Source organism: Mesoplodon densirostris, chromosome 18 (genome assembly GCF_025265405.1).
Source record: "Mesoplodon densirostris isolate mMesDen1 chromosome 18, mMesDen1 primary haplotype, whole genome shotgun sequence".
NCBI classification, from domain to species: Eukaryota; Metazoa; Chordata; class Mammalia; order Artiodactyla; family Ziphiidae; genus Mesoplodon; species Mesoplodon densirostris.
In genome coordinates, this window is record NC_082678.1 from 41,916,261 (window position 1) to 41,933,306 (window position 17,046).

General features: G+C 49.9%; 1 protein-coding gene across 3 annotated transcripts in view; it reads left to right on the forward strand.

Annotated features, from left to right (window-relative positions):
* GAS7 (growth arrest specific 7) overlaps positions 1 to 17,046 on the forward strand; it is a 203,568-nt gene that overhangs the window by 108,094 nt on the left and 78,428 nt on the right. For all 3 annotated transcript variants that reach the window (XM_060081685.1, XM_060081687.1, XM_060081686.1), the window contains exon 2: positions 14,465 to 14,585. In XM_060081685.1, the coding sequence (XP_059937668.1) occupies positions 14,465 to 14,585 (121 nt within the window). The remainder of the gene's footprint in view (positions 1 to 14,464; positions 14,586 to 17,046) is intronic.

Sequence of the window (17,046 nt, forward strand, 5' to 3'; positions counted from 1 at the left end):
GACACTGGATGGTGAAAGCCCATTAAAGGACACAGTTCCCCAGAAGGTTGTTGAGTATCTGCCCAGTTAATCCAGTATCTGCACTGGGGTTCCAGGCTGGGCTGGATGTCTCTGTCCAGTTTGGTGGTGGCAGCCGTGGCAGCCCTAAAGGTGATGGACGCTCTCCTGAGACTCAAGAGGAGAATAGCCTTACTTTGCCAACCGTCCTGCCTCTGGAAGTTAGACTCCCCCCTTCTTTGGAAAGAGGGACCAAGAGGGATCAGCTAAGACTTTAGTGGCCGCTCTGTTGAGGTTCTGGACAGCTGAAGGAGGTCCAGTTTCTGTGGCAAGTCCCGTCTATCTCTGCACATAAACCTTCCCCCAGGACATTCTATCCCACTGGCTGGGTCAAAATCAGCCTCTCTGATTGTGGCGTGGCTTCTGATCGAGGCCTGAACCTGTACCAGGAGCAGAGATGGTGCTCATCCTCCTGCAGCATCCTCTGACTCCCAGCTGGGCTTCTCAAAGAGCCTACCGTGCATCTGAATTGCCCAGAGACCTTTCAGACATAGAGCCTGGCTGTAGGGTGGGGCTTGGGACCCTGCGTTTGAAACCAGCTTGCAGAGGACGCCTGGGCTGCCGGTGCAGGGACCACACTGGGATGATGGCTATTGTAAAGAACCCAGACCAGTCAATCCAGTGCTGACAGTTACAGCTGCCCACGACGTGGCTGCAGATCACTGGGCAAGTCTGGCCCTGGCTGTGGATGGCGGCCGGGAGGTTTACGGGGAAGATGGGATTAGCAAGGGGATGAACGCTGAGGTGCATTCAGGGAGCAGGGAGGAGCCCGGGGAAGCTCTTGGCAGAGGCTGAGGTGTATGGGGTGCGGGCCGTTGGCGGGGTGCAGCGTGAGTGGTGAGCAGAGGCGCTGTGTGCCAGGAGGTCTGGAACTGTTCTTCTGGAGCCTGCCTTGGGTGTGGGGAGAATTCTAACTTCGGATACAGGGAATCCCAGGACGCCAGGTGGTCGTCTGGTTCTTGGCAAAATAGAGAGCAACCGTGCGTGGCTCTGGGAGTGACAGGGAAGGGGCGGACACAGGTCCTCAGGACAGAAGAACTCACCAGAACTCCCCATGGTGAGAGGCGGAGGCACTGAGCTCCAAGGTAGCGAGGCAGAAGCCCAGGTGTTTGGGGCCCAGGCAGCGTTCCAGGACCGCCTCTGAATCCTGTGTCTGCACTTGAATGTGCCTTTTTTCCCTCCGACAAAAATGGCACGTCCTTAAAAGAGAGATACTAACATCCAGAATCATTGAGCATTAGGCTATACCTTTCAAACAAAAAATAAACAAAAAAACAACCCTGGAGACCATCTGGTCCAACTTCCGTATTCTTGAGATGAGGAAATTCTGTACCAGCAGAGATGAAGTATGTTGCTCAAGGTTCACAGCAAGACAGCGGCAGCTCTTGTGTCCGTGTTCTCCGCATGGTGCCCCAGAGCAGTGGTAGATCTGAAACCTCGATGGCCATGTCCTCGGCTGTCCCATTTGTCTAAGTTTTTTTTTTTTTTTTTTTTTTTGTTTCGTTTTGTTTTTGCGGTACGCGGGCCTCTCACTGTTGTGGCCTCTCCTGTTGCGGAGCACAGGCTCTGGACTCGCAGGCTCAGCGACCATGGCTCACGGGCCCAGCTGCTCCGCGGCATGTGGGATCTTCCCGAACCGGGGCATGAACCTGTGTCCCCTGCACCGGCAGGCAGACTCTCGACCACTGCGCCACCAGGTAAATCCTGTCTAAGTTTTATACGCACCAGGAGCTCAGGCTCCAGAAATGGCAGCTGACTTGGGTTGGTCGGAATCGCACCCTTTCTGACTCATAGAAACAGTACCAGTCTCTCTTAGTCTTAATCTCCCTCCGGTGCTCATGGTTCAGGGCCAACTAGGGATCTCTGGGAACCAGCTCGCAGAGTTAGAAGTCTTTGATTGGAATCACTGGGACCCCAGGCCGTTGGCACTGCAGAGTAACTGGAATGCGTCTCCATGGTGAGAAGACTGGCCGCCCCTGGTTTCTTTTGGTGCCTGCAGGCCTGCGAGTAGCAGCCGTAAAGCTGGATCAGCTGGATCTCGGCCAGACACCGGCCGTCAGAGACACCCATCTTTGTGCCCTAATGAGCTCTAGTCTGCCTCCCTTTAAAACGGTACCCACTGCCCACGAGGAAGCCTGCTTTTACTCCCGGAGCAGCTGTGGACAACAGCTGTCTTTGAAGTTCCTTTCTGGCGGGCAGGCTGCTTTCCATGAGGTACCCAAGCCTCTGACTTCCCCGGGCTAGCAACTTTCAACTCCCTGCCTCCCTTCTGAGCTTCTTAAATCCCATTTCGAACAGAACATAATGCTTGGGAAATTTGGTTATGGGGTTTTCTTCAGAGTCATAACAACTTATGAAAGTGCCAGAAATGGCATAGGCATTTTGGGGTTTTGCACCTTAATACTAAAGAAAGGCTGTGTTTCTTTTTCCCCTCCCAATACCAAGCGTTGGCAAAACTCTTATTCCCAGCCTTTTTCCTCTGCAAAGGGAAACTGGACCCGGAATCATCTAGAGGGGTCTTCACCCTACCAGGAGTTCCCTAGGGAGAGTGTTTCTGGTGACTGAGCCTCAAAATGTCCTGCAAAAAGCATCTTCTAAGGCAGGATCATTGATACCATTATAGAGGTAAACTAGTATAGAAAATCTAGGATGCGTTTTTTTGTTTGTCTTTTTTTTTCCTCTCCTAGGATGTATCTTGAGATCCTTTACAACTATGGAAATGGTGAAACTTTACCCCAAGTCCTTCCTCTCACAGATAGGGACATTTCAGCCCTAAAGAGGCCAGAGCAGTGCCCTGGAGCAAAAGGGAGGAGAATTCAGTGTTCAGTCTCCCCACAGTGGTTTGAGGTCTAATGCCCACAATTTTTATAATAGTATCCTGGTTTGGGCATAAACTTAATGATCTACAATGTTTGTTAATCACTTCACTGGTGTCTTTCCCACCAATCCTGAGTCTGGAGTGAATGAAGTGGTATCTCTAGACCAAAAGAGTTTCAGACTGCTTCCTCTTTGGACCCCAAAAGAGTTTGGGGGAATCATGCAGAAAAAAAAGGGTAATGTTGGCATGACTGTTTATGTCCCTCGTCAGGAGGTCTCTGCTACCTCTTTATGCAGCAGCTGCTTTTGCAAGTTTGCGCTGGTCATTTAAATGCCTTGAAATTTCTCTCGTGGAAGTTTTGGGTTCTGTTGTGAAAGACGTGCCTCAGGTTGTGGAACCCCAGTGGTCTCTTTTATATAAATTTATTTAGTTAGTTAGTTTTGGCTGCGTTGGGTCTTTGTTGCTGTGTGCGGGCTTTCTCTAGTTGCGGCGAGCAGGGGCTACTCTTCGTTGCGGTACGTGGGCTTCTCATAGCAGTGGCTTCTCTTGTTGCAGAGCACAGGCTCTAGGCGCGCGGGCTTCAGTAGTTGTGGCACGCGGGCTCAGTAGTTGTAACGCGTGGGCTCTAGAGCGCAGGCTCAGTAGTTGTGACGCACGGGCTTAGTTGCTCTGCAGCATGTGGCATCTTCCCGGACCAGGGCTCGAACCCGCGTCCCCTGCATTGGCAGGCGGATTCTTAAGCACTGTGCCACCAGGGAAGTCTGCACCCCAGTGTTTGAGGGCTGGCAGCCCTTGGTTTTATAGACGAGGAGACACATCCAGAGAGGCAAAGAGGACTGCGTAAATCACAGCTCGTTGCCTGGGAACACAGTCTCTTTAAGCCTAGACCCCTGTGCTTTCTGCCGATGCTCCCGACAGTGGAGGTAGGATGTCAGAACAGCCCCTGCTATTTTTATCTGCTAGGGGAGGGGTAGGAGGAAGGGAGCCAACATTCTCAACAGCCCATCAGGAAGCTGAGTCTGAATAAAAATGTCTTCGTTAATCACAAGTGAGCAGAATCACTTGGGTTTTTCCTGCTCAGAAGCCAGAAGTTGGAACGGGCTGCCGGGAGCTCACTGCCTTTTCCTTTATAGCTCCGAAGCATCAGGATCAGACACACCTGAGAAACAGGACAAAAGTTAGGGGCTTTCTCTGGGGTTCCCCAAGCCCCTCCAGACTCCAAGGTGGGGAAGCAGCTGTGGCTTCCCATCTTACTCCCGGAGCCGTTCTCTGTATTTCAGGAACATCCACGGGAACCCCTTTCCCCCTGTGGCCCTCAACACGGCCATGAGGCCTCTGAGTACCTGCTCCAAACCTCTTAAACAGCAAGAGTGACTGTGATACTCGGTGACATGTTTATGCTGTTTGGTCAACGTGGAGATTCTCCCAGGAGATGCTGAAGAGAGGGCATCTCTCAGATCCATGTCATGCTGGATGGTGTCACCAGGAAAAGTACCAGCCATCCAGAGTTCCTCGTTCCTTGCATTGTCTCCTCTTAAACCCTGTTAATTGGCCCTTCTGTCTTATATCTGTAAGACGGTGCAACAGTAATAAAATCTCTTTCCTCCAGGGTTGGTGAAGTGGGGCCCATGCAGGAATGTGTGCCAGGCCCACGTAGAAGCCACGTTCTACCCTCTACTGCTTGGCCCCCAGACACTTCAAGGCCATGAAGTGGCCTCTGAACCAGGAGGGTTCATTCATCCAACGCTTTCTTGTAATTCGCAGTATCACTTGCAAAGCTTTTCATCCACCCTTGCCCCGCTGGAGACCCCATGGTTTCCAGTTGAGCAAGTTTTCCTGCAGAGGGTTGACTTCCTGTATCCCTGCATGGGCTACATTGTAATTGTGTTAATCAAAATTCCTGGTTCACCAGATCACTCCCTTCCTTTTCAGGGTCAGAAAATACAGAGTTTATTGTTCTGTGTCCTCTGCCTAGTCAATCCTAAGAAACATGCCCAGTGAGTTGACTGGCCCCCAGGGAGGCACTGGGGGGCTTGCTGATGGATATTCAGAGTGGCCAGGACTTGCGCTGAGTCTTCAGGAGCCAGACACGCCTGCAGTGCTCACAGCAGTTCAGCCTCCAGGCCCAGGGCTGACAGCTTTGTGGGTGCCAGGAGAAAACCCCCATGGCACTGATGTCCACCTCTCAGAGTGGATACCAGTGGCAGCCAGGATGTGAGGCTTCCTCTAGCAGCATCGTGGATGGAGGACAGTACTGGAGCCAGTGGGGGCATTGCGAAAGGTCGCTGATGCAGTCAAGGAAAAGCAAGGCAGACGCCCATGGGGAACGGGGCTGGCGAGTCCAGGTGCGTCACCCTCTGGCCACTGGTAGATATCATCCTGGGAGCTTTTCGGGGATGGGGTGGGTACAGGTCTGGCATGATCAAGCAGGGGAGTCCAGCCAGAGGGATGTGGATCATTGCTGTGAAAGTTACCCCATCCATCTATCCATCCACCTACTCTGAGCAATGAGGCCTGAGGACACTTGGGTATCAGGTTTAGAAGAGTCCTGGGGGCTTTTGCATTTAAGTGATTAGAGCCTGGTTTGGAAATTTCCTTTAAAATGGACTCAGAGACACAACATTGTAAATCAACTATACTTCAGTAAAAAATAAATTTAAAAAAAGAGTAAATGTGGTACAATAAAATAAAATAAAATGGACTCAAAGAAGCAGCCCTGCCAACCAGGTGATTTCTAGTAAGAGGGGTGTGAGTATACTCATGGAGAATTCTGGCAAAACCTCTGACGAGTCGGTCACATTTACCGAGAAATTCTGCACATAGAGAAGTGGAAGGGAGAAAGACATCCTGTGGCTCTGTGGCTCCTGACTGGTAAAAGCTAGAGGTGAGCCTTATGGTTTGACCCCCTTTCACACGGGGTCCAACCAGAGTGGATCAAGGGAAGCAGAAAATCTCAGACTCAGGCTGGGCAATAGTGACACTCTTCTCTGAGTGCTGAGCCCAGCTTTGGCCTTGAGGGCTTCCAAAGGCAAACAAGAGGAACAAATGAGATATTCTAGAAGCCCTGGGTTCCTGAGCTTTCCCTCATCCAGCAAAGTGCTTTGGGCCCACCCTGTCCGCCTTCATGGATTTCAGGGCTCAGGGCTCCCTGTGGAAGAAAGTTTGTGGTCTCCAAGGACCCTTCCCTTCTGCCGTGGTCCCTCTGGCTGGAAAACCCGTCCTTCTCTAGAAAATAGAGGAGGACAGATACCAGATGCCAGAGGATGGTAGCGAATTGCGCAGGTACCTGAAAGTCTTGGCAGGAGGGAGGAGAGGAAGAAGGGGACTTTCTTTATCAGGAGGGGAAGGGAGAGTGGGATTCTGCTTCCTGTCTCTCGGTGTCCACACTTTTTTTCTCCTACCTCCTGATCTTTTCTAGTATTTTCTGGAATTTGTGATCCGGGTTTTTATTTCTTTTTTTTTTTTTTTACACTATGTATTGAGAATAGTCACCCTTACACATGTTCTGTAACTAGGTTTACGATGATTATTTACACATTTTTTATAAGCTGCTTTCAGTGTTCAGCCCTGGTCCTTTTTACCTCGAGGCTTTCATTCTTCACCTGTAATTGTTTTAATCTTTCAGGCAGTTGGAGTACATCTTTCAAGCACTTGATTGGTAAATATCCTGAACCCTTGTCTGTAGAGCAATGTATTTCGCTCCATTTCACTCATGAAAGACAGCTGTGGCGACATAGAATGGGCTCAGCATTTTCTACCTAGCGGTCCAGGGGTGTCTTTGGAAATGTGGTCACAGAAGAGCCAAGAGCAGCTTTATTTATGCTCCTTTATCGGAGACACCCTCCTCCCACTTAAGGGGTTGTAGGACCTTTCTTTGCTGTGCAAATGTGTTGTTAGAGGGTGTCAGCTTGTTGTTGGGCTTTTAAAACCCATTTTGCCTGGAGCACTGCTGGACCTTCCTGTGTGTCTCTTTGAGCTGAGGGAGGTTTTCTTCCCTGGGCCCCCCAATCAACCTTTGTTTATAGTTTCTTTTCTGCTATGGCTTTTGTTCTAGTTTCTTCTTCAGGAACACCTAGCATCTTGGCCTGCTCTTCTGTCGATTCAGTTTTCATGTTTTCCCATTTCCTTTGCATTCTGGGAAAAAAATTCTTCAGTTTGTTTTGTACATAACTGACTTTTTTTTTCTTTTTACAATACTGATTTTATATTCTATTGCAACCAATGTGGATATTCCTTTTATCACTACCTTTTAAATTTCCCTACAGTTTTGAGCACATCCTGTCCTTTTTTTATATCATTTTTTTAAACCAACTTGCCTTTTTTCCATTAGTTTGTTCTCTCCTTATGACTTTGGCGTTTGTATAATAGATGCTGTATCTTCCTGTCCTCTTTTGAGGTTGCTAAATGGTTTCCTGGAATTTTTCTTCTGGAGACCAGATGAGCTCATGAGTAGAAGTTTGTGCTGCTCCTGAGGCTTCTGGATGCTGTTCCTCAATTTAATTTCTGCACTTAAAGAAACACTGTATTATCTTGTGTCCCCCACCTCCCTGTACTCAACGTTGAACAGTCTGTTCAGTCAGTCCATGAAGAGCTGGGATTTATTCACAGGTGGGGCACATGCATTGCTTGGACAGCCATTCTCTGTTTACTTGTTTGGGGAAATAGCCTCTCAAATCTGTTTGAAGCCCAGTTTCTATTACAATTCCCAGTTTCCATCCATGCATCCATCCATCCAATATTCTGGATACTGAGCTGAGACTAAAGCTAAGAACAAGATGGACATGGCCTTGCCTTCCTGAATCTTATACTCTGTTTCTCTGTTGTGTGGCGCCCCCCCTCCTCCTCTTCCTCTGCCCTCTGGCTGGATCTCCAAATCTCTCACCCCTAGAAGAACATGAAGATGCTGTCAATGCCCATCCTCTTCCCACCAGCCTATGAAACTACTTGGGAGGACTACACTTCCCAGAATGCACTGTGCTGTTGTCATGGGTCCCCTCCTTCCTCCCCAGCTATTTTCTCTCAGTCGCTCTCCATGGATAGAAGGGCTGCCAGAGCCTGAGAGAACAATACTTTCACCTGTGAGACAGAGGAGAAGCGCCCAGTATTCTTGTGGACACAGACCCTGAGGCTGGCGGCATCAGTGTGGGAAGTGGGGCCCTGCTTCATGTCTTCTCTCTTACCCTGTAGCCAGAGATGATCTTTCCTTGGGTAGCTCTTCCCAGCTCTGTCTGGGAATCTCTCCACCCTAAACAGGTGTCGGCAGAAAGGTGTGGGGTGGATGTGGGTCTCCAGTCTCCAGCCCCGCTGGGCCTTGAGCTTACTTTTTTTTTGGTTTTTTGTTTGTTTTAAGTTTATTTTTGGCTGCGTTGAGTCTTCATTGCTGAGCGCAGGCTTATCTCTAGTTGAGGCGAGCTGGGGCTACCCTTTTAAAGCCCGTTGCGATGCACGGACTTCTCATTGTGGTGGCTTCTCTTGTTGTGGAGCACAGGCTCTAGGCATGCGGGCTTCAGTAGTTGTGGCAGGTGGTCTCAGTAGCTGTGGCACGCAGGCTTCAGTAGTTGTGGCTCACGGGCTCTAGAGCACAGGCTCAGTAGTTGTGGCGCACAGGCTTAGTTGCTCTGCAGCATGTGGGATCTTCCCGGACCAGGGCTCGAACCCGTGTCCCCTGCGTTGGCAGGTGGATTCTTAACCACTGCGCCACCAGGGAAGCCCCGGGTCTTGGGCTTCTTGGTGGCTCCCTTGCAACCCTGTCCCTAATTGGTTGACCCATACTGAGTGACAGCGGAAGCCGCTTCTGGCCTCCGGGTCGGGGACTGCTCAGCGAGCACCTGTAACAAACTGGTTCCCGAGGGCTGATGGCTCCCAGGCACACCTGGCCACGTGCTGGCTGCTCCCGGGTGTCCCAGCTGGCTGTGTCATTGGGAAGGGAGAACTTGCTGGCGAGTTCTTTATGGAGATACCTTCAGGCGCTGCCAGTTAGGCACCAGACTCATTAGCAGTCATTGCCATGGCAACGGGTCTGCCAGAAAGTGGCTCGTTAGGCTGACAACTTCAGCGCTGTTATATATAGATCTGGGTGTGGGGGAGGGGGGCTGTGAGGGCTGTGGAAATGCCTTTCTTTAGCGCTCCTATTGCTTCTGGGTTTGGGGTGTGAGAAGACGCGGAATGGGGGGACCTTAAAACCGTCCGATCCGGCAGCAAAATCAAGTGTCTGACGGCCCCCCATTACCACCGGCGAGGACCGTTTGCTCACACCTGCGGAAGGTAAGAACCAGGTGCTTCCGGAAGTCTCCTAAGGGGCAAGGGGTCCTGGGTTGAACTTGAAGAAACTGGGGGGCGTCTGAGTGTGGGGTTCGTTCTGCCTGGAAGCTGCAGAGGCAAGATAAGTTCTCTTGGAATAGTCTATCTGAAGGGTCTGGGCTAGGGGACAGGAGTCTCTTCTTTGTAAGTAGCCAGGCAGCCAAACACTGTCTTTTTATAAATTATTAATTTTCTGTTCCCAGTTTTGATCTCAGAAGTGATGTTTTCTCTCCATCACCCCTTCTAAAGAAAGCTGCAAACCATCTCTTCTGAGTTCATTGAGTATGAGATTTAAGCATACATGTTAAAAAGCAGCTTTCTAGGCTCAAGGCTGATTTGGAGTCAGAGCCCCGGAATCTGCACTTTAACCCACATCGCTGGTGACGGACGGGGTGTCCCAGGGACCACACTTTGAGAAACACCACTGTAGGGGGATTTGTTTTTAATCTCTAGGTGACTTCCCTTTGTTTGTCTGCTCTTATTTTCCCCCTCCGAGGAGGGGATCAGTAGCCACCATTAAGAGGAAAATTTCTTTGCTTGTGCTGTTCTAAGTAAGGAGACAAGGAAGTCAGCCCACAGGCAGGGAACGTGACTGCTTGGACGTGGGCGGTGATATTTCTGCACGTCTCCTGGGAAGACATATGCTCGTTTGGAGACCGTGAGACAGGCAGGAGAAGCAGGCCTGAGTTACCATCCTCCTTGTGCGGGGAGCTGGGATGTCAGGTGGTCCAGGTGAAGATACAGAGCTGATCACAGACAGCTGGGGAGAGATGAGCTGAGGGTAACTAGGATTTGGGTAACTGGATAGAAACAAAGCTAATAGTTTAAAGTTCGGTTTCACCAGTTAATTAGCTGTGCAGTGTTGGGTGAGATATTAAACTCTCTGAGTCTCAGATTCCTCCTTGTAAAATGGGGAAAAAAATGGCATCTCTGTGGCAGGCTTGTGGTAATGGTTAGAGATGAGTTTGTGAAGCACCTGGCCCAGTCCTTGGTGCACTGTAAACATTTGGTGAAAGTCATTATCCATGAGGGCAAATGGGATCTGAGCTCAGATGTTTCTTGAGTACCTTCTCGACTAGGGTTCTGAAGTGGTCTGGAAACTCTTGATGTTCTATAGGAAATAGGGTGCGTGAGTAGGTGCACACATGCCTCCATTGTTGGGGGGCAGAAGAGCCATAGTTTTCTTTAGATTCTCAGAGGACGGGCCGTCATGTACAGTTGGGCAGGTTGTTTACTCAACAAGGGGGCCCAGATTGGGGGGAGTCAGGGGCAGCTGAAACCCAACCTTGCACTCAGGGGTCTGGCCCATCTGGGGAAGAGGCAGCGTTTTCTCATTCCCACAAAGCAGTCCTGTGCATGAGGTTAAGAATTTATTAGTTGGAAGAAACAGGCTTCATGTCCCCCGATTCACAGTCCTTCGGCTCATGTTCATTGTAGGTGGGGCCCCCAACCTCACCCCCCACCCCTGCTTCTAGTTCCTATTCCCATGGGAAAGAGCTGCTGAAATGGAAGGGGAGAAGCCACAGGACTAGGGAAGGCAAGGGAAGGATTTAAGTTGGAAGGAAACTAATTAGAAGAATAGGTTTGGCAGAGACCTTAATTACTGGGTAGTTACGCTGCATCCTCTTGATGGCTGTGGGGCAGCTCTCCCAGGAGGCCTGTCCCTCCATGACCACGAGGAATGAGGTAATGGTGGTAGTTTGGGCCTCTTAGATGAGGGCCTGCAGGTGGGAAGGCCAACTCTGTGTGTGTGTGTGTGTGTGTGTGTGTGTGTGTTAAAATACACCTAACATAAAATTTACCGTCAGTGACATTTATACCTTCACAGTTTTATGCAACCATCACCACTGTCTAGTTCCAGAACATTCTCATCACCCCAAAAAGGAATCCATGTCCCCATTTCCCCCTCCCTCCAGCCCCTGGCAACCATGAATCTGCTTTCCGTCTCTACAGATTTTTCTGTTCTGGATATTTCACATCAGTGAGATTGTATGATATGTGGGGTTTTGTGTCCAGCTTATTTCATGTAGCATGATTTCAAGGTTCATCTGTGTTGTAGCGTTTATCAGTATTTCATTCCTTTGGATGGCTGAATATTCCACATTTCGTTGGTCCGTTCATCAGTTGACGGACACTTGGGTTGTTTCTACCTGTCGGTAATTGTAGATAATGCTGCTGTGAACATGTGCGTACAATTCTGTGGTTGAGTGTTGTTTTCAGTTCTCTTGGGGATGTAGCCAGCTGTCTGCACATCTTTTTTTTTTTTAATATTTATTTATTTATTTGGCGGCTCTGGGTCTTAGTTGCGGCATGCAGATCTTTAGTTGCGGCATGCATGTGGGATCCAGTTCCCTGACCAGGGATTGAACCCGGGCGCCCTGCATTAGGAGCACAGAGTCTTAACCACTGGACCACCGGGGAAGTCCCTGTCCACGTGTCTTTGACTCCTGACTTACTACAGGCCAGCCAACAGGAGGAACTTCTTTCTGGAAGAGGGGAGAAAACAAGGGGACTGTGGCTGCCTGGGGGGCAGGGCGGAGGCAGAACACAGTCAGATGGTGAGCAGAGCGGGGCCCCGTGGCCATGCTGGAGGGGATGTGGAGACCTCTCTGCCACGTTGGCCAAATTAGGAAGTAGGCTCAGTTGGCCTGGGTGTCCCCTTCCCCTCCTTCAGCACCTCTTGGCCCTTCTGGGCTCAGCATCAGGGATGCCTCCCCCCGGTACCTTCCAAAGGGTCCTGCATTTCCTGGACGGAGGAGACCTCAGAGCCATCATGGCCCCGACCTGGTCATCAGTGTCCTCAGATGGAAACCTGGGCTTCTTCTGACCCTACAGAGTTAGGCAGATTAACCAGTCATTCTAAAGAGAAAAGCACCATGCAACTGTGGAGACAGGACAGATGTCACTGATGCTGTTTCACAAGGGGGACCCAGAGGGATGGAAGGTTCGGTCCACTCTCTCCACCAGTCCAGCTAAGGAGAGATCTTTTCACCAGAGTATGTGAGTCAGCATCTTGACCCAGTGGCCTCCCCTATAGGTCTGTGTTTGCCTTCTAAGTTGAGGAGTCCTGGAAACAGAAACCTCAGAGAAGGGACTGTTAATGGTGACATTTGAGCCACAGTGATGGGGAGGGTGGGGCGGAGGCCAGGTGTGTGCCCCTGAACTTCACATTATAGGAGGCAGGAGCTGTGTAAAGCCTGGTCTTGCTCAGCGTTCAAGAGACCCCATTCCGCTGGGAACGCCCATTGGGCACAACTGGTGACAGATACTGTCCTAGGTGACCAGTTTGTTATTAATCTCCATGGCATCTTCCACAACTGGGCTGATGTTTCACAGATGTGGCAATAGACGCAGCTGGTTGAGTCATTTCCCCAGGTCACGTGGCAGCTAAGGGGCCGTGTCAGGATTGAGTGAGCCTGAGGCCAGAGGGCTGGTTTTCACTGTGCTTCTGGGTGCCTCTCTCCTCTGCAACCTATTTCTGGCCACGTCCGTTTCTGAGCCTTGTTTAATACCTCTTAACAATTTCTCATTTTTTACCAGGTTATTTAGACAAGCTGTAATCTGGCCTTCCCTTCTTGGATGCTCTAATTTACCTGAACTCAAGCAGAAGCAACCTGGGTCTATTGATAGAATGTTCCTCTCTTCAGCCAACCTCCTGACCTCCCTGCTCGTCTTTTACTTCCAACTCCACTCAGCCAGAATGTCTGTCTCCTGCCTGTGGGATATGTTATCCACACAGACACTGTACTCATCACAGGGCTTGCATGTGTTTCGACCACCTTCCAATCTGGAAGAGTCCGGAGCAGTGTCTGGACGCCTAGGTAAACGTGCACAGTGGTGTGCTTGGGCTCAGTGGACATGCTCTGCTGGTGAGGACGCCTCCTGGCTGCTCTCTGGCCCCTGGTAGTTCTTTTAGAAGCCAGCGCACGGAATCAGAGAGGAGCCGTAAGTTAACAGATGTGGGGACAGAGCGATTGGGGCGTGGGGGGAAAGCTCTCAGTTAAATTGTGAAAATTCATAATGAAACGTACACCACCATTACTCAGAGGGCCACGGGGTGGCTGTGTTTACTCGAAGTCCCAGGAGAAGCTAGGATTGATCCCATCCCACTGAGGGTGTGCAGGGCACCGCAGGAAGCAGAAGCACGTGGCTTTGCAGCTTCAGAAAAGCTGAGCAGTCTGGGAGCTGTGTGTCTCTACTGCTCACTTTCAGTCTCTTATCTTCCTAAGCGGGGGTCATCAGTGATCAGAACCTGCCTCCATGGGCATGGCTGGGGGGTGCTGAGGGCACTTAGGAGCTGACGCGTTTTAATATTTCTGAACAGGGTCCAGCTTTGTCGAGAAATTCACAGCACCTCTCCTCGTGTGGCTGGAATTCTGATTTTAGTCAATTTACTTTCTTCACAAGGAACAGCAATTGTATGACGGGCTAACCTGGACCTTCTTTCCTTACTTTTCAATGTTCTTTAGCTAATAACTTTTGCTTTTGTGTTTATTGAAGAAAATTTAGATGAGAGAGAGAAGCAAAAAGAAAAGAATAAAAATTCCCCAGAATCTCACCACCACAGATCGCCTCTGTTTTAGCCTTTGTGTCTGCATCTTGTTTTTCTGTTCTATGCTTTTTCTCTGATTTTTTTTTCAAAGTACTACCGTGCATAGCTTAAAGAATTAAACCGCACATCAGCGCGTACGATGGAAAGGAAGTCTGTTTCGACTCAGATTCCCAGCTATCTTTGCCAGAGTGATTTTGGACACTTGACTAGAAAAACCCCACCTAGATCGTCATTGATTCCTGGCTTTATTATGGAAGGTTTAACATCTCGCTGTGCTGAGACTTGCATTAATTACTCCTGGTCGGTTCCCACAGCAGGCCCTGGGCCTTGTCTGCTGCTGTATTTGGTGGTCCTGAGGATTTTCAGATTCCACAGTGGGAGCTGGAGAGTGACCCGCCTCCTCCAGGCAGGTGCAGCACCCCTGTGAGTGGTTTTCTGGGGGCCCAGGAGGAGAAAGCCCAGCTCTTGTGTTAACTGACGGGCATCTCCCCCGTCCTCTGGGGGGTGCTGTCCCTTCTGCGGTGGTTCTGAAAATCAAGGGCTGCTCACACCTCATGCTCAGGCAACCCCCGAAATCACACCTGCAGCCTGTAACCTCCCCCAGGGAGACCCGTGGGCCACGCGCCCCCGCCAGTGTCGAGCCATTCCAGGGAGACTTCATCTGCCTCTGACTTCCTGGTTGAAAGACAGTTGCAAAAATGCCACATGTGTGTGACCTTCTCTGTCTTCCTCCACAGAAGCCTGGAATGGTGCCCCCTCCACCGGGAGAGGAAAGCCAGACCATTGTCCTTCCACCAGGCTGGCAGAGCTACTTGTCCCCTCAGGGCCGGCGCTACTATGTCAACACGGCCACCAATGGTGAGTCCCGCTCTGGGCAGCGTCCTGCGCCAGCCCCGGGGTCCTGTCCGTCTGGAGGGGTGGTTCTCTCCTCCCTCCTTCACCTCCTGGGCTTTAGACTTTTCCTCCCGAAATCTACCTCAGAGGCTGCAGGGGAATCTTGCCTTCTTCACAGGGCTGGGTGGCAGGGGGCTGAGCCTGGGTGGGGAAAGCTGCCTTCAAAGTTGGGGTCATCCTTGGAACCTCACAACCACCCGGCATCTTTGTGGAACCCAGCCTCATGGTCTGGGGCTGTGTTTTCCAAACTGAGATCGCCAGAGGGTCTGCAGTCCACAGCTGGTTTAAATCGAATCAAACAGGTTACGCTACTGCATGATTTCTTGGAACTTGGAATGCGCTGATTGATACCCGAACAAGGGTTATGAGAGTGGGATTTCCCTAATTTCATCACAACATCGCTCTCTCTTCCCTGAAGTATCTCACTGGCTGGAGTTTCTTAGGATGTTTATTGGGAAATTCTGGGGCTAGTTATGGATTCTTTATTCTAACCGGTAATTGGAGGTTCCCTGTGCATTTCTGAGTTGGGTCAGGACCCACATCTCTTTGCCTCCGATTATTGTAGGCATCCTGAGCCTTCACAACAACTCCAGGATCCTAGCACGTAGGCTGTAGAATGCCCTGCAGGAAGTCTGGAGCAGGGTCACAGAAGGAGGTGTGGCGGAATCTATAACAAGGTGGACAGAGCCGTGTACAGGCTGTGGTCTTGGGCTGGGCAGAGCGAAGCCAGCCATCAGCTCTGTCTCTTGACCCCAGGGAAGTTGCCACCAGAGAACGGAGAGGATGGAAACCCAGAAAGTTCGATTTGGTGGGAATCACAGGTGTGTGTGCCAAGGCAGAACACGGATTCGGGTAGGATTTCGGCACCTCACTTCCCTCATCTGTGCCTACCTGGCTTACCTCTTCCCACCCGACAGGACCATTGATATGGTTTATGTTTATGAACCTGCACTTGGCTGGAGAGGGATGGGGAACTGGTGACAGGAGAGCCAGCTGCTGTTTAGAGGAAGCAACAGAGAAGGCAGCTGACAGCTGCCACTTGGGGCATCTGGTTTGTTTATATTCCCTGGCAACCTGGCCTTCCGCTCAAGAAGTGGGGTGTTCTTGTTGAAGAGGTGACCAGGGGTTTCTAGGAAAAGGGAAGTGAAACTATTTCTGACCATTCTAATCCGAAGCTTCCTCACAATAAGCATGTGAGCAGCTTTGTACTGTTATCAGACTTTGAAGTTTCGGAGGTGAGTGGTGTTTATCGGCGTGCCCCATCTGTAAAATGCAGAAGTTGGACCAAATGATGCTGAGATCATCAAGAATTCGGCTCCATTCTTGTCCTGAATTAGGCACTCTGTTACAAAGGGGCAGAAGGGTAAAAGTAGCTTCCTAAAATCTAACTGATTTTTTAAAAATAGCTGTGTAACAAACAGTCCGTTGCTAGTATATGCTCTCATTCATTTAACTAGCCCTCTCTTTAGTAAGGGGATAGTTAAATCCCATTTTATGTTACCAGGCAGTGTGAATTTCCAATAACTTGCATGTCAAGGAATAGGCTTCTTTTTTCAACCATTTAAAAATGTAAAAGTCGATCTTAGTTAAGGAGTTCCCGAGCTGTATGATGACATACATGTGTGGGCCAAGGGCCATATTGGTTGCTGTATTCCTGGCTCCTTGGTCTCGCATTCTAGACACATGCCAGCTTTTTTTAAAAAATCAATAATCAAACAATTACATTTATTGTAACTATATTATATGTCAAAATGCACTAAATTACCCATAAATAATTTTACTTAGCCTACTCAACAATCCAGTATAACAGCGGTTCTCAATAGGGACAATTTTGCTCACCAGGGGGCAAATCTGAAAAGCATTTTGATTGTTCCAACTGGGGAATATACTGGCATCTAGTGAGTAGAGGCCAGGGATGCTGATAAATATCCTACAGCCCACTAGACACATGCCAGTTTTATTCATTCATTGTTTAATTCATTCTTCATCTGGTTGATTGAATTGTTCATTCAACAGACATGTGTTGGGCCTCATGTATGTTCCAGGCAGAGTGTTGGATGCTGAGGATATAATGATAAAAAAGCAGCAGCCTCAGCCCTCAAAGTACTTAGCTTCTACTAATGGAAGCAGATTTTTTTTTTTTTTTTTTTTTTTTGTGGTACGCGGGCCTCTCACTGCTGTGGCCTCTCCCGTTGCAGAGCACAGGCTCTGGACGTGCAGGCTCAGTGGCCGTGGCTCACAGGGCCAGCCGCTCCACGGCATGCGGGATCCTCTCAGACTGGGGCACGAACCCATGTCCCCTGCATCAGCAGGCGGACTCTCAACCACTGCACCACCAGGGAAGCCCTATTTTATTTTTATTTTTGGCTGTACTTTTATTACATTGGCCATATTTTAAACTTTTGATCCAGCTTGCAGGGTCTTA